This window comes from Phyllostomus discolor, chromosome 5 (genome assembly GCF_004126475.2).
Source record: "Phyllostomus discolor isolate MPI-MPIP mPhyDis1 chromosome 5, mPhyDis1.pri.v3, whole genome shotgun sequence".
Taxonomy (NCBI): Eukaryota; Metazoa; Chordata; class Mammalia; order Chiroptera; family Phyllostomidae; genus Phyllostomus; species Phyllostomus discolor.
Window position 1 is genome coordinate 122,961,799 of NC_040907.2, and position 26,956 is coordinate 122,988,754.

General features: G+C 38.8%; 2 protein-coding genes across 3 annotated transcripts in view; one reads left to right on the forward strand and one right to left on the reverse strand.

The window, feature by feature from the left end:
- VCL (vinculin) overlaps positions 1 to 26,579 on the reverse strand; it is a 96,719-nt gene extending 70,140 nt beyond the window's left edge. The window contains exon 1 of one of the 2 annotated variants that reach the window (XM_028514085.2): positions 26,244 to 26,579. In XM_028514085.2, the coding sequence (XP_028369886.1) occupies positions 26,244 to 26,411 (168 nt within the window). In that variant the 5' untranslated portion in view covers positions 26,412 to 26,579. The remainder of the gene's footprint in view (positions 1 to 26,243) is intronic. The other variant, XM_028514084.2, reaches the window with a different exon arrangement.
- LOC114496213 (small nuclear ribonucleoprotein G-like) lies at positions 17,364 to 25,464 on the forward strand. The gene is given in 4 exon segments (XM_036025092.1): positions 17,364 to 18,086; positions 18,089 to 18,115; positions 18,118 to 18,341; positions 25,333 to 25,464. Coding segments are annotated over 4 exon segments (411 nt in total). The 5' UTR covers positions 17,364 to 18,058.
- Positions 26,580 to 26,956: the final 377 nt, after the last annotated feature.

Consider the following 26,956-nt stretch of genomic DNA (forward strand, 5'->3'; position numbering starts at 1 on the left):
CATACAATATGTGATCTTTGGTGACAGGCTTCTTTCATGTTGTAGCATGTATCAATATTTCATTGGTTATTTTGCCAAATAACATTCCACTGTATGTTTATACCACATTTTCTTTATCATTTATCAGTTGATGGGCATTTGGGTTGTTTCCACTTTTTGGCTTTTATTAATGCTGCTTTTGGCTTGTATTAATAATGCTGCTTATTGATAATAATGCTTTTATTAATAATAATTAGCATACATGTTTTTGTGTGGATGTATGTTTTCATTTCTCTTGGGCATGTGCCTAGGGGCAGAATTACTGGATCACGTAGTATACTTGTTTAATGGCTTGAGGAATAGCCAGACTGTTTTCCAAAGAGGCTATACCATTTAACATTCCCAGCAAAGTATGAGGTTTCCAATTTCTCCACATCTTCAATAACAGTTGTTCTTACTTATGTGCTTTTTAAATTATAGCCATCCTAGTGCAGTGGGGTCTCGCTGTGATTTTGATTTGCATATCTCTGACAGCTACGCTGATGAATAGCAAGATGTTGAGCATCTTGTCATGTACTTATTGACCATTCATATATCTTTGGAGAAATGTCCATTCAGATCCTTAAACTATATTTTAATTTGGTTGTATATCTTTTTTTAATTTTATTCTATTTTAATTATATTTTATTGATTATGCTGTTACAGTTGTTCCAATTTTCCCCTTTTGCCCCTCTCCATCCAGTATCCCCCACTCCCTCAGGCAATCCCCACACCATTGTTCATGTCCATGGGTCATGCACATAGGTATTTTGGTTACTCCATTTCTTATACTGCACTTTACATCCCCATAGCTATTCTGTAACCACCTACTTGTACTTCTAAATCCCTCACCTCTTCACCCATTCACCTACAACACCCTCTTTTCTGACAACAATCAAAACATTCTCCATACCCATGATTCTGTCACTGTTCTTCTTGTTTGCTTACTTTGTTTTTTAGAGTCAATTGTTGATAGATATGTATTTTTGCCATTTTATTGTTCATAGTTTTGATCTTCTTTTTCTTAAATAAGCCCCTTTAACATTTCAAATAATAATGGTTTGGTGATGAACTCCTTTATTTTTTTCTTGTCTGGGAAGTTCTTCCACTGCCCTTTGATTCTAAATGATAGCTTTGCTAGGGCGAGCAATCTTAGCTGTAGGTCCCTGCTTTTCATGACTTTGAATATTTCTTGCAAATCCCTTCTAGCCTACAAAGTTTCTTTTGAGAAGTTAGCTGCAAGTCTGATGGGAACTCCCCCAAGGTAACTAACTGCTTTTCTCTTGCTGTTTTTAATGTTCTCTCTATATATTTAACTTTTGGCATTGAAATTATGATGTGTCTTGGAGTGGGCCCCTTTGAATCCATCTTGTTTGGGACTCTCTGTGCTTCCTGGATTTGCATGTCTATTTCCTTCATCAAACTAGGGAACTTTTCTTTCATTACTTTTTTCAACTAGATTTCCAATGTCTTGCTCTTTCTCTTAATTTCTGGAACCCCTATGATGCAAACGTTGGACCTCTTCAAGTTGTCACAGAAGCTGCTTACGCTATCCTTATTTTTTTGGATTCTTTTCTCTTCTTGTTGTTCTGACTGGGTGTTTTTGCTTCCTTATGTTCCAAATCATTGATTTGATTCTCAGCTTCTTTGACTCTACTGTTGTTTCCTTATAAGTTGTTCTTTATTTCATTTGTGTAGCCTTCATTTCTGATTGGATCTTTTTAATGCTGCTGAAGTCCTAAGTTCCTTGAGCATCCTTATAACCAGTGTTTTGAACTCTGTATCTGATAGATTGCTTATCTCCATTTTGTTTAGTTCTTTTTCTTAAGTTTTGATCTATTCTTTCATCTGGGCCATGTTTCTTTGTCCACTCGTTTTGGCACCCTCCCTGTGATTGTTTCTATGTATTAGGTAGAGCTGCTATGACTCCCTGTTTTGGTAGCATGGTCTAATATAGTAGGTGTCCTGTAGGGTCCAGTGGCACAGCTGCCCCTGTCACCAAAGCTGGGTACTTGAGGTGTGCCCTGAGTACACCTTCCTCTTATAGTTGAGTCTTGGTTGCTGTTGGCAGGTCAATTTAAGGAATTTACCCAGGTCAGTCAGCTGCAAGGATTGGCTGTGACCACTGACCACCAATGCCCACCCCCCATGGAGGATCAGCAGAGCAGGGACAGGGTGATGGTACTCCCACATGGTTTGCAGAATGTCCCTGGGTATGCTGGCCCTAGTGTTTCCTGTGTGGTGCAGGCAAAGGTCTTCCCCCACCTACGTTTTGCCGGGGGCATACTACCTAAGCTATAAAGCAATCTGAGATGGCTGCTACTTATGCTGGGCATGGAGATTCAAAGGCAAAGCCAAACTGTGAATCTGGACTAACTGCTTCTAGTGCCATGCCTGGGGTCACTTTTCAAGAGGTCTGGGGGCTGGGGGTTCAATGAAGCCAGCAGTTAGTTGCTTGTTTGAAAGGATTTAGGAAGTCTTGAAGCCTGAGCCAAAACCAGTCATTCATATGAAAAAGCCACTGTTAACAGCTATAAGTTGGGTAGGCTAGAGCCTCAAGGGATCTCAGGGCAAAGCAAACAGTGTTAACCTGGATGTCACTGCCTGCCAGCTCTGTGACTCTATGGGAGAAAGGTTCAGGGTTCAGAAATGGGACAATGGCCCTTGACTGCCTTGATGCCAGACACTTCAGTTTCTCCCTGTATACCACTGGTGCCTTTCAAGGGGACTACCCCTGTGCTGGAGCTCAGAGAAAGTGAGTCTGAGTAGGTGAGTCCATGTGTGGACTCCTCTTTGAGAGGAACTGCTTGGGACTGCAGCACTTCCTTCTACTGACTCAATCCCTGCTGGTTTTTAGAGTCAGAAGCTGTAGGTACTTATCTTCCTGGCACTGAGACGCTGGGTTTGGGGGGGGAGGGCCTGGTGTGGGGCTGGGACTCCTTGTCCCCGAGATATCCCTGCCAAATTTTTATCTACTACACGTGGATATGGGACCAGCCCATTCCACATCTCCATCCCTCCTACCAATCTGGATGGACATGGTTTCCTTAATTCTATAGTTGTCAGACTTCCATTCAGCTCAATCTCTGACAGTCCAGAGTGATGGTTATTCTATAATTTAGTTGCAATTTTGATGTGGTTGTATGAGAAGGCAAGCCATATTTACCTATGCCACCATCTTGACCGGAAGTCTAAGGCTATGTCTTTTGCAGATACTTTCTCCTAGTCTGTGAATTGTCTTTTTGCTTTGAGGGTGCCCTTTGCAGCACAAAATTCTTATTTCCAATTTATTTATTTTTTCTTTTGTTTCATATGCTTTTGGTATATAGCTATTGATCTCTTAAATGATGGGGATATGTTCTGAGAAATATGTCATTAGGTGATTTCATCACTGTGCACAGAGTGCACTTACACAAACCTAGAAGGGATAGCCTACTACACACATAGGCCGTATTGTATAGCCTAGTACTCCTAGGCTAAACTTATACAGCATGTTACTGTATTGAATCTTACTGGCAACTGTAACATGGTATCTATATATCTAAATACATCTAAGATGGAAAATGTACAGAAAAAACACAGCATAAAAAATTTAAAATGGCACATCTGTGTGTGTGTGTGTGTGTGGAGAGAGAGAGAGAGAGAACTTGCAGGGCCAAAAGGTTCTCTGGGTGAGTCAGTGAGTGAGTGGTGAGTGATTGTGATAACCTAGGACATTGCTGAATGCTACTGTAGACTTAATAAACACTGTCCCACAGCCTTCCCCCTACTTCCTTCCCATGGGGTTAGAAATAGAATATGAAAGCTGTCAATGCTACTCCACGAACAGGGATATTGGCTAGAATGACTGGAAATATCGGAGAGAAAATGACTGGGTAAGGTATAGAACACCTTAATAGTGACTCTCAGGAGGGAGTGAAAGGTGGTCTGAGGATCACTATGAATAAGAAATGTAAATGGAGAGATTAAGGAACATAGGGGCGGGTCATGGTGATGTGATTTTGGCTGTTGCATGTTGAAGCAGTGGTTAGATTAAGGAATGCTGTGGTACTTATAAAAAAATACAGTGTTTAACATGGTAAGGGCATAGAACTGAAGAATCAATACCTTGACTTTGGAAATATATTTTTGGTTCCATTGACCCTGTCTGGCACAAAGGGTTCTCTCTGGCAATGAATTGATGGAAGAAATAAAACTTATCTATGCTTTACATCATTGCTGCCTGAAAGTATTTCCAAAGTACAGGGACAAACTAGGTCCACACTACCACAGAAAGCTTATACTCAAGTGGCACTAACTACTTGTTTAGTGCTTCTGTGAACCTGTGCTCTTGTACAAATCTGAGGTCCTCAACAAAGAATTTACAGCAATACTCTGAAGACTATGGAGCTAGATCTGTGAGGACTGTAGTGCCCTCTGAATATGCACCACTGAGGGGACCAGCTCCTCTGTGCTGAACAGGTCAGCAGCTCACTGATGGGGATATAACCTGCATCCAAAATTGAAGTGCTGAGTAAGAGGGAATCTATTTCCAAGCTCCACAAATATTGCTCTTGTCAAAGGAAAAAGAATCCTCCTGAACCACATAGGCTTCCATTTCTTACAGAAAATTCAACTTCATTACAATGTTATGGAACCATCATTGTATATAATCTTATGGGTTCATCATGGACCAAAACATCATTACGGGTCACATGACTGTAGCATCTTAAGATTTTACCTAACGAACATCATGAAGATTAACTCCTATGTTTTATTCTAAGAATTTAATAGTTTTAACTCTTACATTTATGTCCATGATCTATTTGGAGTTCATTTTTGTATATGGCATATGGAAAGGGTTATTCTGCTTAAATAGGAGAAAACCAAGCATATTGATGGGCTGAAGAAGGCAGGAAATCAGACACTATTTCTGAAGCACAGTCCCTGAAAAGGCAGGGACAGAATCCGAGGAGCAGATGGAGTGAATAACCTTAATCAGGAGGAAGGCCACCTCTTAATGGAGACAAGGTATATGGTGAGGAAAATGCGTGAAGACAGAGATATAATTTTAACTGTAGAGTCTATAAGCTGTGTCTTTTTCTTAGGAATTTACAAGGCATATTAGTATATTTAAAAGTCTAAGATAACCTACAGTCAGAAAATCTGTTTAACCCACTCTTTTTTAAATACAATTGACCCAGAATTTTTAACTTCTTTTTTTGACTAGATAATTATAAGAGTTTGTAGTTTTGTGGAGGGGTTTTATTTTGCATACTGAACTTTTTTTTTCAGATTCTTAATTTCTTAACAATACCTATTAATCTATGATGGAACTCAGATTTGTACAACATGCTTAGAAAAACAGTGACCTAAGCCAGAAGCTGCAACTTGGCCTTTGTGCAGAATTTGGGCCAAGGGGTTTTTCTTTGTCCCCCTCTTTTCTTAACATAAGAAATTTTACAAAGATCCAAATAACTGACATCCCTTGAAGTGTCAAAAGATTTGGCCATGTTAGATCTGCATTCCATCAAAGGAACTACTGGCTGAAACCCAAAAGTCCCATATGGGAAATATAGGGTGGAGCAAAAGTAGGTTTACAGTTTTGAGTATGCAAAACACAGTTTATCCTTGTATTATTATTGATTATTGTTTTATTTCCATACAAATAACTATAAACCTACCTTTGCCCTAACCTGTATATTCCCTGCTTCTCCCTAAAATCTTAATATCCAAATCATGTTGTTCATTTATGTCACTGCCTGGTCTCTGTGGGTATCTGTGTATCATTCCTATACCAGGCCACCCTCTCAGTGTTTATACCGAGTGAAAAGCTCCTTTGTCTCTCTTAGAAATTCCTTATCAAACTTTTCTCCAAATATTTTCTTTTATAAAAGTATTCTTCCTGTGAGAACTATGAGAAAGATTTAGAAGCATTTATGTCAAGAATGACAAAATGGCAGTATATGGAACAATTGCACACAGACCTGTTTTGTTTGACCTGAACAGTATTGTTTTTAAATGGGAAATTTGACATAAAAAAAAAGATTTCCAGATTTTAATGAATATCAGGAAGATCCAATAACACTAGGCCCTGTTTCCATATGGCAACAATAAGCTGGAGACAGTAGTAGCTCTCTTCAATCAGGGCCCGCATTTTTCCATTTACCACAGTCTCTGCCACTCCCCAGTGTCCTACAACCAGCCTGATTCACTCATTACCTATTCAGTCCTGCAGGCATCTAAGTTTGTGCCACCTGATTTAACAAAAAGATTCCATCTTAATCAGCATAGTACATTAGGCAAGTTCCCCAGTATCATAAATGTCATATGAAATTTTACTTATGTCTCAGCTATTTCACTAATAAATAATAATTTCACATCCCACTCCCCCTAAACACACTGAAAAAATGACTAGTAGGGAATACAATATGTAAAACAGAATTGAAGATGACTTTTTATTTTCTTCTTAAATCCTTTTCTGTACTTTACAGACGTTTTTCTTTTTAATCATTTTTTATTAATGTTTGAATACAGTTGTCTCTATTTTCCCACCACCACTTTCCCTGCCACACTCACAATCCTAGCCCCCTTGGCTTTGTCCATGGGTCCTTTATACTTGTTCATTGACTACTTTACAGATTAGATTCTTTTAAAAAAAAATATATGCATTGACTTCATAATAAGAAAAATAGACAACATTTTTTAAATGTATCAACAATATTCTTGGTAAATAATCCATAAAGTAATAAGAAATCTCCAGTGTCTAAAAGGTTCAAATCTTGACCAACTGCCAAAACAATTTAAATGTACATCAATGAGAACACAACCAAATGGGTTAAACAGCAGATGAACCATGTCGGTAACAAATTTTAATGTCAAGGAAGCTCATTTGCTGCAACATACTTCCTCAGAACTAGTGTTAAGCTGCCTGGGCAGCAGCTGTTTATTCGAACCCAACATGAGTCCGAGTGTATCAATTAAGGCTAGATGAATGTTAGCAGAGCAGCCTTCCTCACCAGATCCTTATTTATGAAAATACTTGGGCAGGCTTCCAATGTGGAAACACTTCATTCTCTCCCTCAACACAGGATTCTTCTACAGACTTCCCGACCACTTATACTTGTGCTATGAATGGCCACCAATTTAACAATAAAGCAGGTCATGAACACAGGGAACTTATCTCCACCACCTACTCTCTGCCCAACTCTCTCAATGGAACACAAGATATGGTTCCTTCCATTTCACAGAGAATTTCAGAGTGAAAAAGAATTTGGCAATCTAATCTAAATTCACTTTAGAAATGATGCTCAGAGATGTTAGTTCTGTAAGAAAGTTGCAGAACTTGAATTGAATCCAAGCCTCCTGACTCCACTTCCTGTGTTTTCAGGTGCACTTCCTAACTCGCAAGCAAATCATTATTAAGTGACAAATGCTCCTACGCTCACAGAAAGTATATCAAACCTACTTACAGTGATTTCCATTTTGCTTTCAAACATATATAAGTAAATGCTGCACTAAAAAAACATACAGTTCCCCCAATTCTCATCCTGTAGTTCTGCTTTAGTGACAGAAACTCAAGCAATAATTATGGAAAAAATAGATGTGTTTTTTACTTAATCTCTTTTACCTTTTCCAATTTTTTTAGTTATTGAAAAGATTAGTTAAAAGGAAACTCAGTATTAGTTCCACTAGTTTCATAGTTAAATAACTATTGCATAATCATAAATACGTAGTCATTACATACTACGATCTGAATGTAATCTTTAGTAGATGCTTTAGGGAGAGAATAAATTTCTCAAGTATAGGGTCTGAACCGTTTCCGCACCCCCCCCCATGGCCATGACACAGTGACTGGCACATAAGTGCTCAGAAAATAAGTGCTAACTGAAATAAGTAAATTGATAAAGAAAGATAATAAAACAGGTTAATATTTAATTCTACCATTTTCTTATCTTCCCACATATACTCCTTAAGAACTCTAGTCTAATTCCTTTGGTTCCTACACAATTAACTCAAAAAGACCTTCATTCTTTTATTTTCCATCTTTCTTTGTACAACTACGCACTAATCCTCTACAACTCTATTAAGGTGAATACCTGGGCTCCTATAGGCTAGTAAAAAAAAAAAATCATGGGGAAAAAAGAGAGCTAAATACTGCTAAGGAAAATTAGGTTGACTTTACCACCTGTCCTATTTGTCTCATTCATTATATAAGGAAATAATAATGCATGTGACTGTGCTTGATACACCATCAAAGTATTATCAAATATAGAATGTCTCGGTGCCATAAAGGTTTAATCCCTTGAAGAATCCCAAAGCCTCCACCAACATCAAAACACTATCCACTTCTTCACTGTCCTCTAACCCAGTCTGCTTTTCTCCAAGTACTATCATTTCATAGAATTTAAATAGTTTTTTTTCTGTTTTTCCCCTTTAATAACCAGAATTGCAAACACTTTTTCTTAACAGTTCTAGTTCACAAACGTACAGCATTTCAATTACATTGTAGCTTTTGGCTGGGTATGTAATCACCATTTGTAACACTGTCTGGATAGAAAAAAAAATAACTCTGAACCAATTTGTAAATCAATTTTTGAAAAGCAACCCACTTTTATATTAGGGTAACTGGGACCTAGACCCTGTCCTGGAAGATAACTTGAAGTATTGGAAAAAGAATTGGGGCTTTGGAATGAATCTCACCTTGCTCTGCTATTACAAACTGTGTCTTTGAGCAAGTCATTTAATCTCTTTGAGCCTCAGTCACCTTACCAGTAAAATGGGAAAAGTAAAATTTGTAATACATATGTAAATCACCTAAAACTGGGCCTGGAAGGTAGCAGGTACTAAATAAGTCCCTTTTGTCTTTCCCTCTGTTGTTACAGTGCATTGAAAACATTTGTGACTTCCATTTTCTCCTTTAAAAATGTGGTTTGGTGGGGGTTTTGTTTTTTTCTAGTACATGAGATTAAATCAGGAGCTTTTTACTGTCTCATTAAATCCTCATAACAATCCTAGGAGGTAGGTAACCTTGGCACTGAGAGGTTATTTGATTTGCCTAAAATCACTGAGATTGTGGCATTGTCTTCAGCACACTGATGCTTTAATCCTAAACCACTTTACTCTGTGTGTGTGTGTGTGTGTGTGTGTGTGTGTGTGTTTTAATGAGGGAGTGGGATTCAATGATGTCTAAATGTTTGTTCTATAATACTGCATGATTCTATAATTCAGTGGAACTACCAGCTGGCAAGGACAAGAAAAACCTTAAGCTCACAATAGGCAAATATAAATCAACATCTTACAGTCTAACCAACTGAGGGCCAATTGTTCTGGTTTTCCTTCCCAGAAGCTGGGACATTTTCACAGCCAATATGGGTTAGGCTCACTAGGGCTTCAGCTCCTTCAGTTCCTTAACTGTTATTTGTTTAGGGATGACCAACTGAGTCACCCTGGCCACAAGTGGCAAATAGCTTTTAAAATCAAACCAGGACTCATCAACAATGTAGCTTATTTTGAAACAGGTATGGTCAGAACTTGAAATAGTAGCCCAATGGCAAAAGTCTCTAAGTGCTCTCACTAATGTTAAGGGCATCCTGCTTACAGGAAGTTATTCAGCATAGTAATTGAATTAGGCTCCAAGCTGTAAATAGGCACTGACCCATTAAATTAGGTCCATTAGCAAAATCACAAAATCATTCCTTTTCTTAGCTCAAGCTACAAACACATTTCTTACAAACAACCAGAACTGGAAAGTCAATGTTTTATAATATTAATATGTCAGTAAAGACTGTCAATTAAAATGCTCATAGGGGAAAAATACTCTATGGTATCTATATTAAATAAGTCCTAAAAGTTTTATCTTTAGACTTTTCTTCTCAATATTTTTACCTTTTCTTTTCAATTACTACAAAAGTAATTCAGTGTGACTACATATGAGCTGAGTACAAACCCAATTCTAAGCTTGCTGAGAAATGAAATGAGAGAACAGCTGCAGCACATCCAGACCAAGCCGCACAGACTGGTCGAGATGCACAGACAGAAACAAGAAAAAAAGCTACCAATGACCCCCAACAATACTAGTTATGTTTGTGCCCTTTGCAGGTTATATTTCATCCGTGCTTTTCATGTAATATTAATAGATTAGACACAACTTGGTATAATCAGGAGAAAGACTTTCACAGAAATTTAAGTTTATTTCCTTTTGTTTCACTTGCTTACTAATGTGAAATATCAATACTGTAGGAAAGATGTTGATCAGTTGCCACAGGCAACTAAACACATTAATAAATTCTGGCTCTACCGTCTTAGATGACTCACTCACAGTTGAGCAAAATGAAGAAACCAAGTTAGTCAGAATTGAAAAAATACACTAGAATGAGAGTCAATTCGTCTATCTAGTTTTTTTGTTTGTTCATTTGTTCTGTTTTAAGGAAAGTATTAAAGATAATGCTAGTAAGGCACCTGAACACTATAACTACAATCCTCTTACCTCCAGTCCTCACTAAATATCAAGTTCAATCCTAATGGTTCATTACAGAACACCACAAGTCTATGGTTCATAAATGGAAATAGTCCCAAATTTAGGGTTTATATGGAAGATATAACAACAAAGAATCCCTCGAGATTGAGAGAGAGTGTGGAAGGTTTTCAGTGTTGAATTTTATTTTAAAGTATAAATTCCTACCTAAGCAGGCAGGTTTCTGAAATCCTAGTAATTAATAAATATACTAAAGGCTTAAATAATCATTACACAATTAGGTAATCCTGCTTAGGGCAAATCCAAGTTGTCTCCTCAGAGCGTACACACTTCATTAATTACTAGGTGTATGTGATATAGGTAAACTCCCTATGAATTCTTCTGTATAGTTGGTCACACAAAAAAATATTACTCAGCAATGTTGCATTTTCTTTCTTTTTTTTTAGAACTTTGAAGTATTTTGAAAAGATTTTATTTATTTATTTTTAGACAAAGAGGAAAGGAGGGAGAAAGAGAGGGAGAGAAACATCAATGTGTGGTTACCTCTCAAATGCTCCCTACTGGTACCTGGTCTGCAACCCAGGCATGTGTCAACTGGGAATCGAACCAATGACCCTTTTGTTTACAGGCTGGCACTCAGTCCACTGAGCCACACCAGCCAGGGCTCTTCCTTTTTTAATAGAAATAAACTAGAGATTTTGAAGGCATCTCTTATATGCTGACATCTTTAGATCAACTCATTTTTTAAATTATGTCCTGAGACTTCTGTGTGGAAGGCAATGTGCAGTTGACACTTCAGGTGACACAAAGACGCACAGTTAGGAAGCTTATGGCCTGGAATAGCATCAGGACGACATATATGACTCTAATGAGTGCCAACAGGGAGGTATAACTTAGCACTACTGAGGGTTGGTGGACAGAGAGCTCAACCAGTTGTTAAAATAAGGGCAGTCATCATTATTACAACTGAGCCTTAAAGCATGGATAAAACTTCCGGTGAGAAGAGGCATCTTCGATACAAGGAAATGCGGTATGTGCATAGAAGAAGAAAGACAGACTGGAGTTTGTAAAATGCCAAGTAGTCTCACTGGCTATTACAGGCTTCCTGGGAGGGGTCCTATGGTGGGATAGGACCAACAATGGATTTTCATTTTGGCTTTCCATTGCCAAAGGTAAAGAATATCTGAGAATACATTTTCTCATTTTTTAAATAAGAGAGTTGGATCAAAATATCTGAGGCCTACTTCCAAATTTATAAATTTATGATTGTAGGTCCAAGGTTGGAAACACTTTCTATAAAGGAGAAAGTAGTAAATATTTCAGGCTTTGTGGGCCATATGATCTCTGTCACAACTTCTCACACTACTGTACTGTGAAAGCTGTAAAGAAAATACGTAAATGATGCCATGGTTGGTATAGATCAGTGGATTGAGTGCTGGCCTGTGAACTGAAAAGTCACTGGTTTGATTCCTGGTCAGGGCACATGCCTGGGTTGTGTGAGTCAGGTCCCCAAATGGGGGTGTGTGAGAGGCAACCAATCGATGTTTCTCTCATTCATCGACATTTCTTTCCCCCTCCCTTCCCCTCTCTCTGAAAATAAATAAATAAAATCTTTAAAAAAAGAAAATATGCAAATGAAAAGGAATGGCTGTGTCTCAATAAAGCTTCATGTATACTGAAACTTTTATATAATTTCATGTGTCACAAAATGTTATTCTTCTTTTAATTTTTTCAAACATTTAAAAATGTAGCCCTGGCTGGTGTAGCTCAGTGGATTGAGCGCAGGCTGAGAACCAAAGGGTCGCCAATTCAATTCCCAGTCAAAGTACCTGCCTGAGTTGCCAGCCAGGTCCCCAGTAGGGATGCATGAGAGGCAACCACACATTGCTGTTTCTCTCCCTCTTTCTCCTTCCTTTCCCTTCTCTCTAAAAATAAACAAAAATAAAATCTTTTTTTAATGTAAACACTATTCTTAGCTCCTGGGAAGTACAAAATTTGGCTTATAAGCTGTAGTCAGCTGACTTCTCCACTCCATGGAAAAATAAGAACAGAAAGGGGATAGAATTTGCTAGCCTTCAAGAACTAGAATAAGATAGACAACAATGTGGTACTATAATTACATGTATGATAAATATTGCTACAATAGCAATCATATTACAATACATAAATGTATCAAAGTAACATGTTATATACCTTAAATTTATACATTACATGTCAGATATATTCCATTTTTTAAAAGAGCTAGAATAAGGAATTTAGATTAATTTAGAAGACAATGGGAGGAGACACAGGTTTCTGAGCAAAAAAAATGCTGAAATCAAAACTGTACTTAGAAGACTCATCTAGCAGTAACGGATGAGAGTGATAGATTAGTAGTTAACTATCTATCATTGAGGTACAATATTAAAGCCTAATATAGACTGGTAGCCTTGAAGAAGGAAAAGAAAAAAGAAAGTGAAAGAAAAATCAACAGAGCACTACTTATAAAAAAGAAAAGGTTTATTTATCTGGCTAACATAATTTTTAAAAAGTCAATGTCCAGACAAGAAGCAGGGGAAAGGTGATTTTGCATTCCCATTCCTCAGTGCTACAAAGGCCTATGACTGCAGTAGACTAATGGAGGAATTTGCCTTTTCATGGAAGCTTTACAACAGCCCAGGTTGGAGCTTCCAGTTCAAAGAGTTTTCTGGTATATATCAGGTAAATAGTAGCATTTATTGTTTTGGTTTTAGAGATGTAGATATAACAGTTTTAGAGATGTTTATTTCTGGCTCTTTTTACTCCAGAGAATTGTCAGCAGCCTTTTCAAATTAGGAAAGAGTATTCATTGGTGTACATAAATATTATCATTGCCCTCGGTATTTTAAAATAACTCTGCTGACTGTGACTCAGAATTTATATCTATCTTTTCTTGCTCTAACGGAGGAAAGAACTGCAGTGCTACAAATACAACTGATTCAACATTACTGTATCTACCAAGTGCAAGTAACTCCACTCTATAGGGCAGGACATGCTTTCTAGAACTCAAATTTAGAAGCTGGGGAGGGTCAGAGGGAGGAGGGGAACAAAGACACAAGCACATAAGTAGCTCTAATCCATGACAATATCTGATAAGAAATATAGTCAAACCTTATGGAAACACAGCACAGGGAGAGATTAATATCAACTCAGCAGCCTGGGAAGAGCCTCATGGAGAAAGTGACAGCAACACTGATCCCATGTTAACAAGAGAGGAAGGGTAACTCCAGGCTACGAGAACAGTGCAAACAATAACAACAAAAAGATGTGGGGAAACAGAGGGCTTATCTTTTTTACTTCCTGAGAGAGTGAGAAAGTCCACCATTTTCTAATTAGAATTCCAAAGGGAGAGAAAAAAATGAAGGGTGAGGCAAAAATTCAAAGAGTTAATGGCTAAGAAATTTTCCAGGGTTGAAAAAAGAAATCAGCTCCTAAAACCAGGGAGCCCAAAAAAAATCTCAAAACAGTTAAATAAGGTCTTAAGAACCCCAGGGAGAAAAGTCATGATCTACGGCAAACGGCAATTAGACTGATGGCTCATTTGGATGCAGAAACACAAACAATATTTTTTTTCAAAGTGCTGGAAAAAATTACTATCAGCCTAGATTTATATATCCAATAAAATTATCTTTCAAAAACAAGGACAAAATGAAGATATGTTCAGGTAAACAAAAACTTAGGGTGTGTACCGCCCAAAGGGCCCACTAAAGATACTAGTAAAGAATGAACTTCAGGAAGAAAGGAAATGTACCAAGAAGAAAGAGCTGTTCACCATTTCTCTTACATTTCAAAGAAAAAACAATTAAGACAAAAGTGAAATCTTAGACAATTGTATATAAAGAGACAATGGAATTAAAAGTATCTTACAATCTTTGTATTACTGACGACAGTAAAGATGCTAATTGATTTAAGACTTTGAAGATAGATAAGCATGTTAAAAATTTCCAGAAAACCACTGAAATACTAGCAATATCGGGTATACCTTCCAAACTAGTAGTTACAGTCACCTGACTATCACGTTCAACTCTATTACTCTTATATTGACAGCACAAATGAAAGAGATTCTAGCTCTCTTTTCAGGCAAGAGATACTAAGCTCATCCAGTATCTGGCATAGTATGTAGCCATCAAGTATTTGTTAAATTAATTTGGCTGTTCCAGAATAAGACGAATTCTATTTCACAAATACATCATACTTCTCAACTCTACCTGAAAGTCTGATTTCATCTTATTATTATTAGTGAGTGGCATGACTACCCCCTTCAGCTATTTTTCTTTTTTAGGAAATAGAACAATGAGTGCTTAGGATAAAATCCCAAATCCTAAGCCCCAATTCTTGCTTTGAAATTGAAAAAAAAAAAAAAAAAGATATACTTTTCTCTTACTTTTGCACAAAAACAATTAGTAACCAAAAATTAGGTATTTTATTCTAATCATGGGAAACTGGCAATCAAAGACTCAGGCACCCAAGCTGTGAGCAGTATTTTCCCTGCAGTTGGTAAAACTGTATATTCCACAACATATGGAATTCTACTGAAAGCTTTCACTGGCATTTTGCCTTGTTGAATAGAAGTTAGAAGTTATGCTTAGACATTTAAAAAAATCAACACTGCCTTTTCATTAGACTAACATTTAAAATATGGCTTAAAAATCATGGGAAATATATTATTATGTCTAATACTCATTGAGCTCTTAACTATGTGTCGGACATAGTTCTAAACATTTTTATGATCTCATTAATCCTCACAATAATAAACTATGAGTCTGGCACTGTGATTCGCTTTGTTTTACAGAGGAGGACCATAAGAAATGGAGATGAAATAATTTCCTCAATGTTCATACCTTGCAGATGTCAATCAATGGTGGGATTTGAACACAAGGAAATTAGTTCTGGAGCCTTTATTCTTAACCACTATACTCTACTGCCTCCCAAGTCTTGTCATGTTTGTATGCTAATTTACCTTGTACCTATATCTGAAGTTGGACTTCATTACTCAGTAACTCATACTAGATGCATTTTGCCAAAATTGGCTATTGTATTTATTTGCAAAGGAACAAAACTAATAGAGAATTCCAAATGCATGTTATATTTTTACTTATACTTACATACTCTGCATAATCCTGTGTTGGGCAGGATTATCCCAATCTGCACCCTAGGTCTTAGGAATTTATTCATTCAGGAAACATGAATTGAATGGTTCTACTACAGGCAATGCCCTGTGCTAAGCAATGATTTATAGCTAACTCTCCTAATTGGCAGATAAATTTCACCCAGATTCACCCACAGCATGATATATATATTTTTCCAAATAAGTGTAAAACAGTTTTTGGCAGAGAAGCAGCAAACAGTCCTCCCATTTGTTCATTCAACAAATATTCCTCAGGGCTCTACTATGTGCCGAGCACTATGACGGTGTCTCTAGAAAAGTCACATTTAATATGCAAGTAGAGGATTAGCAGAAATTACCCAAGAAGAACAGTCTGAGAAATAGTTCAGGCAGAGGGGAACAGCATATGTGCAGGCTCACAAGAAGCTCTGTGCTTTGAAGGAAAGGAAAACCTGGAGTGCCCGGAGGGCCACAAGAAGAGGGTAGCTGAGGCCATTCCTCAAAGGTCTTTTCCTATCAAGGGGGTCCACCACCTGCTCACTCTGCTGCTGACCCACTCACATTTTCTCCATGACTCCAAGGAATAAAAACTCTATTTACAGTAAGTACTAGCACACAACCCTTTAACATGAATAATTTAAAGTCTGCAATAATTTCATTGGTGGAGAAAATACAGATAACATAAATGTTACAAGATTATAAATTTCATCTGTATTTTAACAACTTGAGGCCAGAGACCGTATCTCATATATCCTACTATCAGTCTACAATGTGCATAGCTAGAGTCTGATAACTAGAGATGAGAAGAGATATAGGATAATAATTTGAGTTACTTGCCTAGATATTTTCCTATTTACTATTTAGTAACCTAGTCATATATCCTTATCTATTATAATTACAGGAATAAAAACATGTTGTCCACTTTACAAATAAAAGATGAGCCAATTCTCCAGGGATGGCAGTGGGGACAGAGAGAAGGCTGGAAACATACAGAAGCAGATAATAGAGGTCCCTCTCTCCTAAATGTCCAATTTCTCTTTCTTCACAGAAAGCTTACTTTTGGGCCTAAGTTAAGTTTATTTTCAAAAGAAGATATGACTTGGATTGTGGCCAGCTGCAACAAATTTCAGCCACTTTCCCCTTAAAACTCATTTAACCGGAAATCTTATCACCGGGAAATTCTCTAAGGACCAAAGACTCTATGTTTTGCAACTTAACAATATTTGTAAAACATTTCAGTACTAAGATTCACTACCTGTCATCCTCAGTACACATACACACATCCTACCCTCATACCAATCCAATGACTTCTGACAGAAAGAACAAAGAACTTTTTGGGATCTAAAAGTCCAACTATGTAACCAACATAATGTCATCTACAAATCTGTTTCTTTTTATGATTACATGTATACCAACATTTGAGGGTAGGAAAAATACCATGCCTTCCAAAGAAGGCAAGGTTAGTGAGCCATCTTCGTCATCATGAAATAGCCTAGAATGACTCGCTGGTAAAGCAAGTACCAAAACGCAACACACCTATGGAAGGAATACCATGAGCAAGGGACTGGAATAAGCACAGTGCCAGAAATATAAAGAAGAATACAGCCCAGTCCTTGCCCTCGAGAAACCAAGTCTTAAAAGGGAGACACCCTAAGGGAGGTGGGATAGATGGGGAAAGAAGAAACACAACCACGTCAATCTCCCCCAAACTCACAACCCAGTATACAAAAACAAAATGTACAAAGCTTTTTACCAAGGAATTGGAAAGAAGGCAATTAATCCCCAACTTCTAAGTCTAATTATGCAAGTTTCCTTTTATCTATTACTCTATCCCTTTGTATGCACATAATGCACATAGAAAATGGATTTAATCATCTTAAAGACCCCATATCTTTAATAAGTATGTTGAGATTAGAAGTTCTTTCAGAACCTAGCCCATCGTTTTGAAGTTATTTCATTCCACAGCACTTAACTGAAACAGCAGTTAGCTAAGTAGAACAGGGCTCCCTAAACAGCACATCACAGAGAAAGGCTCGGGATGTTGTAACAGATTGGGTTTTCTCACTTTTCTTTGCAATTACTGAGTGGGAAAGTGAACTAAAGGGTTTTGAGGTATATGTTTAATAGTGAAAGAGGATAAAAGCCAATGCATCTGTATACAGTTACGTTTGTATTTATACCCAAGGAAACACAAGTTGGTTTGGAGAGAAAAGACAAAGAATAAAACACAAATCAAGGTAAAACAGACTGAAAAATACTGAGAAACATTGAGACTGAGACTTAGGATAGATTTTCTAATTTCAACAATGAAAATATAATACTTTTGTAACAGGTACAATTTTGTTCTTTTTGGAAGATGGTATGAAGGCTCAGCGTGACCAAAAGTGATTATTAATAGTGTACTGTTCAATAAAATACTGTACGTCTGGAGGTATCTTTGAGCTCACTGAGTAGACACCATGAACGAAGCTCACCCTCCCAAGTTAAAATATTTGTGGACAAGAAGTTATCATTGAAATAAATGGTGGCAGACATATCCACAGAATATTATGGAGATTTGATCTCTTTACAAATCCTGTGATAGACAAATATGTGGACACGGCAACTCGTGGGCAACAAAACAATGTTGGAATGGTGGCAATACAAGCAAATAATACCACCTCAGAAGCCCTGGAATGTGTTCACCGGAGAAATCAACTGCTCCCCCATGTCCCCTTCTCCACACACCTGTTTCACTGCAATGTAAAAAGCAGGTCGTGTACATTTTCATATTAAACTTTTTTGTGAAATGTCTGTAATAGTCAAAAAATAAAATACTATATTATTTTTAGTGCCATATGAAAGATAAAACACTTTAAGTATAATGATAAAAATACAAATGAACAAAAATTCCCTATTTACATATTAATCTCAGCTTCCTTCCCTAATAAACCTTTTTGTAAACTGTTAAGAAGAAATAGATAAGACAGCCATCCTCTCTAAAACAATCCCCAATGAAACTAAGTAAGTACTAAAATGGCTGATAAAACAGGGAAGCAGCCACCTAGATTCATAACTTACGTTATGTTATCTGTGTGGCCCAATATACCCAAACACTTAATGCAAGAATTCTACACATTTAGTGTACAAAGAAAATGAAAGCCTCCAATGGGAGGTCCCTTCACCAACACACAAACTCTTCTCTGGATGTTTCAGAGTCTTATTATAGATTTGAACTTTACTCCTTAAAGCTCACTCTGAAGTATTTACAATAAATAGCACTGAAGGCTTTAAAAAGCCTTAAATTTGTGTTTTCTTCTTCCAGTCCTGTGTGTGTGTGTGTGTGTGTGTGTGTGTGTCTACAGTTTAAGGGCAGACCTGCCTGAAAGCAACATGAACTGAGAAAATGTCCCTTCCTCATCAAGAGTCCTGGGCACAGAGCATTATTCTAGAGAGAAACTTTGCTAATCTTTGACATTTGTTCATTAAGGATACAGGTTCTTTTGAAACAGATCTAATGCTGGTTTACAATGTAAAAATACACCCCACTATTGTGAACATAAGGTTCAATGAAAAGGCTAGGGCCAGGTCAGCCAGAAAGCAGGAAAGCAGCAGATCAACTTCATGACATATTTGCTTCCTGCCATGGGGCTCAAGGAAATAAAGACCTTCTAATGAGGAATTCATGGCTCACAGTGTGATTCTACACTGTAATCAATAGGGCTATAAATGAATATATCAGCACTTGGTCTGAATTGTTAGATTTTACAAAGATACTCCCAATTTAAAAAGAATGCAAAATTCCAATGCCACTTTCTGATAGGAGGCAGCATATTCTCGTGTTATGAATTTAGTAAGTGGCCTGCATAGTTGAAATGACTCTGAAACAGAGAACCACAACCCAAAATAGCCCAAACACTTTTGTTATCTCAAACAATGGGCATTTAGCCATTCATTCCTTCCTCTTAGTATATATTCTACTTGTTTCAGACAAAGCTTGTTATGAATTTCACAAGACTGTTCAAATTCAGCTATACCAGGTGTTTGAAAGCTGGTGACAGGAAATATTTGCTGCACAATAATTCTTTTTTTTTTTAGTCTTTTTTAAAAGATTTTATTTATTTTTAGAAAGGGAAGGGAGGGAGAAAGAGAGAGAGAAAGAGAAACATCAATGTGCGGTTGCTGGGGGCCGTGGCCTGCAACGCAGGCATGTGCCCTAACTGGGAATCGAACCTGTGATGCTTTGGTTCACGTCCCGTGCTCAATCCACTGAGCTACGCCAGCAAGGGCTCACAATAATTCTTATTACAAGATTTTGTACCTAAAAAATGAATGCTATACATATGTTCACTCAGGGGGAAAAAAAGTTATATTGCACACCTATAACTAGCCTGACACTAGAAATAAAGGGACGAATACAAGATACAGTCCCTGCCACTGAGGAACCTACAATCTAGTGGAGAAGACCAACACTGACTAAGTACGATGAGCATCACAAGGAGTATATACACACTATGCTGGACTGTAGACTGTGGATGATAATGAAAAATTCCCACCCTACCTCCTTCCTGAGCATACAGTAAAAGACCAGAAAGGTGTCAGAAGGCTTTGAAAATAATGATCCTCTCAGTTGTGAAATATATAAAACATAAGCATTTTATATGTACATAAATGACCAGTAATTTTAAAAGTATGTAAAATGACTACTTTTTTAAACAAATATACAAGAAATATTAAAATCCAAATAAGTCCCAACCCAATAAAAAGTATTTGCCTTAATGTTCCCCTTACTCCTGGACTATAACAGAAGGAGCCAACTTATACCATGGTTGATACTTAGAACTTTTGCTCTTTTATTTTGTCTGCTTAATGTTTTACCAGTGTTATTTATAAAACAGCTTTAGAAAAGCCCAACTTTCCACTGTGCAGATATATAAATAAATACTTAGTTTGGGGCTCCATTAAAATTATAAACATAGCTGTAGAAACACAAAAATCTCCCAAACTCTTCAATTCTATCAATCACTTGAGTAAATGCTAAGTGTCTTTGGAACACAGTTCACATCTAGCCTATTCTTATATCTCTTCTGATCTTGAGAGAAAGTTTCTCAAATGAAACTTCACGATTCCCCAAAGAATACTCAAACCTACCTTAAACACTATTTAAATATAAAATTTTTTAAATATCCTACAAACCTACTTTAAATACTATTTAGTTCTACTAGAATTCAAGCTAAGCAGCCATATACACTGTAAAAAGTCTTTATCTGATTTGCAGACTTAAATATTTGTGTGCTCATCTGTATCTACTTTTGTTTAATTAAAAAGAAAGAAATGCCCCTAGCTGGCGTAGCTCAGTGGATTGAGCGCGGGCTGGGAACTAAAGTGTCCCAGGTTCGATTCCCAGCCAACGTACATTCCTGGGTTGCAGGCCATAACCCCCAGCAACCGCACATTGATGTTCCTCTCCCTCCCCCTCTCCCTCTCTCTCCGTCCCCCTCCCTCCCTCCCTCCCTCCCTCTCTCTCTCTCTCTCTCCCTCCCTCCCCCTCCCTCCCTCTCTCTCTCTCTCTCTCCCTCCCTCCCTAAAAATGGATGAATAAAAATCTTTAAAAAATTATAAATAAAATTAAAAATGTCATTAAAAAAAAAAGAAAGAAAGAAATGCTATGAAACTGAATGTCGCTGAAACAGAACCTTACCTTCACATCATTCTTTTCATATAGGCCGTTCACACAGGCCATGCCAAAACCAGGCTTTATACAGAGAATCTTGCCAGAGCTAAGACACATGGAAACTCTATGACTAACAGCACTCTTGTTGCTTCTGATTCTAGGTGTAAAAGTTCCACTGATATTTAGCAACTTTGTTCCAAGTGGATGTAGAATGGTGATGTGAAAAGAGCACAGGATCCACAGTTAGAGAAACAGTTTGAGTCCAGGCTCCATCACTAACTGTACCACTGTGGGCAGGTTACTTAATTTCTCTGACCTAAAGTATCCTCTTCATCTGTAAAATTAGGACTGTAGCAATACCTGCCTTAAAGAATTACTGTGAGATTATGTATATATATGAAAATATTTAATAAACTATAAAGGATTATATAAATGTTATTACTTTATTAATTTGTCTTAAATAGCAATTATATGTTAATTTTAAAAACTGGAAAATACACGAAAGTATTAAGTATTAAGAAGAAAAAATCACCCCACAGGCTTAACACCCAAATATTGTTACTATTTATTTTAACTGGAATAAGTGTAACATCAACCAAAAGAAATTAAAGCAAAATAACCAAATTGTTGATCTCTTTTTAAGAGCTGAACAGACTTTCCCATCAGTTTAAAATAAAGACAATGCTGCTATTTGTCCCTGAGCTGGTCCCAACAGTATGATATATGGGTGAGGCTCATAAAAGTCAAGGCCACAAACACTCCCAAAATAAATATTTCATGAACCCAAAGAGGTAGTCACAACACATGCCCTCAGATACAATGGAGAAGGCAAAGTGTCTGAAGTCCCATTAATAAAACTGGCATGACTGTATAGTCACAAAGACTGGCAAATTTCTATGGACCACTTATGAGGAAAAAAAAAGAAAAATGTATATATCATGCTACAAGACAGGCAGTCTAAGACTTCTGACTTTTCCCCAACTGCTTACTGAATCCCATCCTAGGAACTTCTTGTACCTCTCCTCTGGTTTTTCTTCCCCACCATTCTCCCATACCCCCTCTGTTTTATTATGCATTAGAATCACTCTCAGTGTTTAAAGTGTCCTTTTCCATACAATAGAATATTAATCAGCAACAAAAAGAAATGAAGTTCTGATACATACTACACCATGAACCTTGAAAACATGCTCAGAGAAAGAAGTGAGAAACAAAAGGGTACATATTTTATAATTCCATTTGTATGAAATGTCCAGAATAGGCAAATCCACAGAAACAGAAAGTGACTGGTGGTCATCCAGAAGTGGAGATGGGAGAATGGCTGCTAATGGGTATGAGGTTCCTTTTTGAGGGGACAAAAACATCCAAAAATTAGATTGTACTGATGTTGTACAACTCTGAAAATATACTAAAAAACACTAAATTGTACAGTTTCGATGGGTGAATTACATGTTACGTGAATTACATCTCAACAAAGCTGTTTTTAAAGAAGGATCTTGTTCAGGATCCTGAGTTGAAAAAGGAACATGTAAACAAATATTTCCATCCCACCGCTTCCCGAGTCTGGAGTAAAAGTAATGACTCAGCTGTGATAAGACATGTATATAAAGTGACCAGACTACTTGGTTTAACAAATGTAGATGAAATTATAAATCCACATGAGGCTTGCCCCCCAAAAGTATTTACCTTAACGATGCTCTAAGTCAAAATGTGGTCCTCAGAGTCACAATAATTCTGTGCCTTTGTTTAGATAGTTCTTTCGACTTGCAACACTTTTGCTACCACATCTTTAAATGTTCAAGTCCCACCTGAGTCTAAGGCCAGTTCAGATGTTACATCTTCCATGATGCCTTCCCCATGCTTTCATGAAAAGGAACATCACATTTCTCTGAATTTCCATAGACCTTCACTTCCTCAGGACCGCTTTGGAGTTTCAATCTAGTGTTATCTTTATTCTGCCCAGTATCATCAACTTATTGCTTTGACATTAAATACGGGTTTCAATAACACCTATCTGATAAGTGGATATTGACTGCTTAACAATTGAGAATTTCATCTTCATCTGGTAAATATTAATTTTGGAAATATCCAAAAGTTGTTTAGACTCAAGACTGGTCCATGAAGTAGTAGGGCTAAGGAATGCGCACTGTGGATAAAATTTTCTTGACCAAAATAAAACAAGACTGATATATATAAAATCTGTAAGGAATACCCACACAGAAGCACTAAACTAAGAACCCAAGGTAACTGAAACATGAATTATATAAACTCTAGAATATTTATTTAAAAATCAGTTTCATTATTTTATAGTGACACCACATTTTTTCCTGAGAGTTCTATTATCAAGTTCTACTAATTCTTCTTCTACTATGTTTCTAATATATATTAGTTCTAATTCCTTCTCCATTTGACCCACCAAACACGAAGTCCAGGGCCTCATTTTCCTAACGATCAACCAGTTTTAAAAGTCTCCTAATTTATCTCCCTTCCCACAGCTCCTTCTTTCCTTCGACAATATTTATGAGCCATCTTGTGTGCCAATGTTAAGGGTAAAAACTGAGGAGCACATGAAGAAATAGCAAATGAGGCCTGTTCTCCACAAACAATCTACTTGGGAACTTGACACGTGTACAATTCACCATGACACTACTCAGCACACACCATTCTCATCCGCTCTCTCCCACTCTTTGTTCATCTCACTGGATAAGGTCTTCTGTTACAACCCACATGTGGGTCGTGCACTGACCCACCTCCAACTTCTCCCCAACTTACCCTCTGAGCTAATCAAGGCAAACTACTTGCTGTAACCTGGAAGGGACTTACTCAAAAGTACCATTTGTTCATGACTACTTGTCACCACAGTTTTCCCCACTTTCTAATTCATATCTACCACCAATGTTAAGTCCCCTCTTTTGTATGTATTAGGAAGTTTGTAACTGTATGTAATTGTTTTCAGCTTATAACTGACTGATCTTATTCCTTTTGTATTTGTCTCACAGTATCTATTATAGTATTTCCTAACTAAGGGTATATATCGTACCACCTCTGGAGCTTCTTAAAATACCAAGGTCCTTACCCAACCCCCTGGAAAGCTCCTCAGTAAGCCTGGAGTAAGAGCTAGACATCTTTATTTCTAAAAAGCCCCACCCGTGATTCTGAGGCATGTCCCTACCTGGGAACCACCAACTTATTATAATGCTCCCTATACAGCAGGCATTTGATTCTTATTAATTCGTGCATTGAAGCTCATAAATAACTTCTCTCTAAATAGCCTAACCAGATATCAATCCCTAGACTACACACCAGCTCTATTCCAAGTACAACATATGGTTTTAAGATTTCATTTCCTGAAGTACTCCTTGGAGGGACACTATTACCTTGTCTTTTTACATTGTTTCCTATTTGTTGAAAAATGGAGACCTGGAGTGTAGCCATCTTAGACAATACTACATAAGAATGTACTCTGGAGCCTTAGATTAAATTAGTTATAAAAAGAATAAAAACAATGTAGAACTAGACATTTTGAATAAACTCAGTATTCTTTCTAGGTAGATTCTTACTAAATCTATACAGAAGGCAGATCAGAAATTTGATCAATAATGTTTCCCAGTCTTCCTACTTATCAGTGTCCTGAACGGCTGAGACAGTTGAGGGGTCCCTGAAAACTGAGGAAGACTTCAGCTGCTAAAGTGCCTCTGGTGCAGTAAAGTGCTCTAATCAGATAAGTAACCTAAGCCCCACCCAGACTCACGGTTGCCTCCCAACTACCCTGACAAACACTATTTACAGAGCTCAGTGGGGGAGCAGTATGAACTTTTCCCAAAGCCGGTCAAATTGTTCCTCACAGGCAGCAGCAGTCTGAGTCACCCACCCAGGGTGGGAAAGAAACGTGTAATATGCCAGAGGAGTGTTAGGAGACTGGTTGCAGCACCTCTTTTCCTATTTCAGAAGTGGGCCCTTCCTCCTCCAAGAGTCACCTCAGTTATTAATCACAGCTGTGGTCTACAGGAGTCTGCAGAACCACTCAGCCACCCAGGAAAGTTGTGCACTGAGGAGGAGACTCCCGGTGTTTCTCCCTGGCAGAGGCGGCAGGTCCCAGATTCCACAGGCCTCTCGCAGCAGCTCCATCTTGCTTCCTGCCAGGAGGAAAGGCCGGGAAGGAAGACCCGGAGTCTGGAAAGGCCCCGTGAGAGGAAGCCGTTTGACAGCAGGTAAAGCCAGGTGGTAATCTCCAAGGGAGGGTAAAAAAATGAAAGGCGGCAGGGTTAAGCGAAAGAGTTAAAGGATTTGGTGGTCATGAATTACTACATAAAGAAATTACCCGGTGTTTGAGAGTGCCTGGGACTGTGAGCATAAGTGGAATGACCAAAAAGGTAGGAGGAGACAGAGAGATGCGTAGCCAGTAAGAAGTGGACAAAAGGGCAGGAAGCAAGGGAGTGGTGGCGGGTGAGGCAGGTCTCAGGGTGAGGGACAGAAGTATTAGAAAGGAGAACAACGTGGCTCAAGAATCCCAGGAAGGAAAGGCAATGAATCAGTAAGGGAGCCCATCAGCCCATAAGCCAGGCTGAGGAGGCCTAAAAAGGAGCTGAGAGTAAGGCTGTCAACGTTGAGTGGCGACAGCCTACTGACGAAAAGGGGCCATCAGTCACCCAAACAACTACCATCTAATAAGCAACTAGTAGGGTTCATATGCTGGGCTTAGCAATTTATAATATCACCTCACTGAATCTTCACAACAAATCCACAAGGCAAGCATTATTATAATTGACCCCATTTTACAGACGAGGAAACTGAGGCACAGAGACGCTCAGGGGCATGCTCAAGGTCACAGCGCGGGGTAGTCTGAATTAGAACCCATGGCTGTCTGGCTCCAGAGCCCAGGTACAAAGCCACAGGCAGCGAGTCGCGGGGAAAGGGGAGCCGCGAGGTGGGCTGGGCCCACAGGCATGTCTCCCGCCCGGTTCCGCTCCCCACCCCAGGCCCGTAGCGCTCACCCGGACGAGGTTGCTGACGGCCGCCTGCACCGCTGCCACAGGCGCGGTGAGGTCAGGGATGGCTTTGCCGTCCACCTCGCCTTCCTCATGCATGATCACCAGGTGCGAGATCTGCTGCGCCACCGGCTCCAGGATGCTCTCGATCGTGCGCGTATGAAACACCGGCATCGCGGCGGAGAGAGGGGCGGCGAACCGCGGGCTTCAGAAAACTGGGAGCAGTACGACTGAGAAGCCGCGGACAGACAGACTCTGAGCAGCGACTACAGAATCCCGGCTTCCCTCAGCGTTACCAGCTTCACGGGCGCCCCACCCCCTCGCGTCGTCGCGCCCAATGGCAGCGCGACCCAGACCTGGGTTGCCACTCCTATTGGTCCGACTACTAGATGCTCCACCCCCCCCGCCCCCGCGCCTTCAAGACCCCCTCCCAGCCCCGCCCCCATTCCCAAGGGAGGGGCCTGGGGTTGGGGCTGCGCCGCCAGGATTGCGACTGGATTCCCAAAGCCCAGCGCCGGGAGCTCCTTATAAGGGCATGGTGGGAACTGAGTGTGGGGCTGGAGTCGGTGGCCCCGCCCCCCCGGGGCCGCCTCCGGCTAGGGTTGCGGGACTCCACCCCTCTGCAAGATCACCTCACCGGGGCGGGGTCTCACCTCCAGCGGCTCTGGAGCCTGCAGAGCTGAAAGAGTCATAGGTCTCCTCGCACCTCCCCAAGTTTC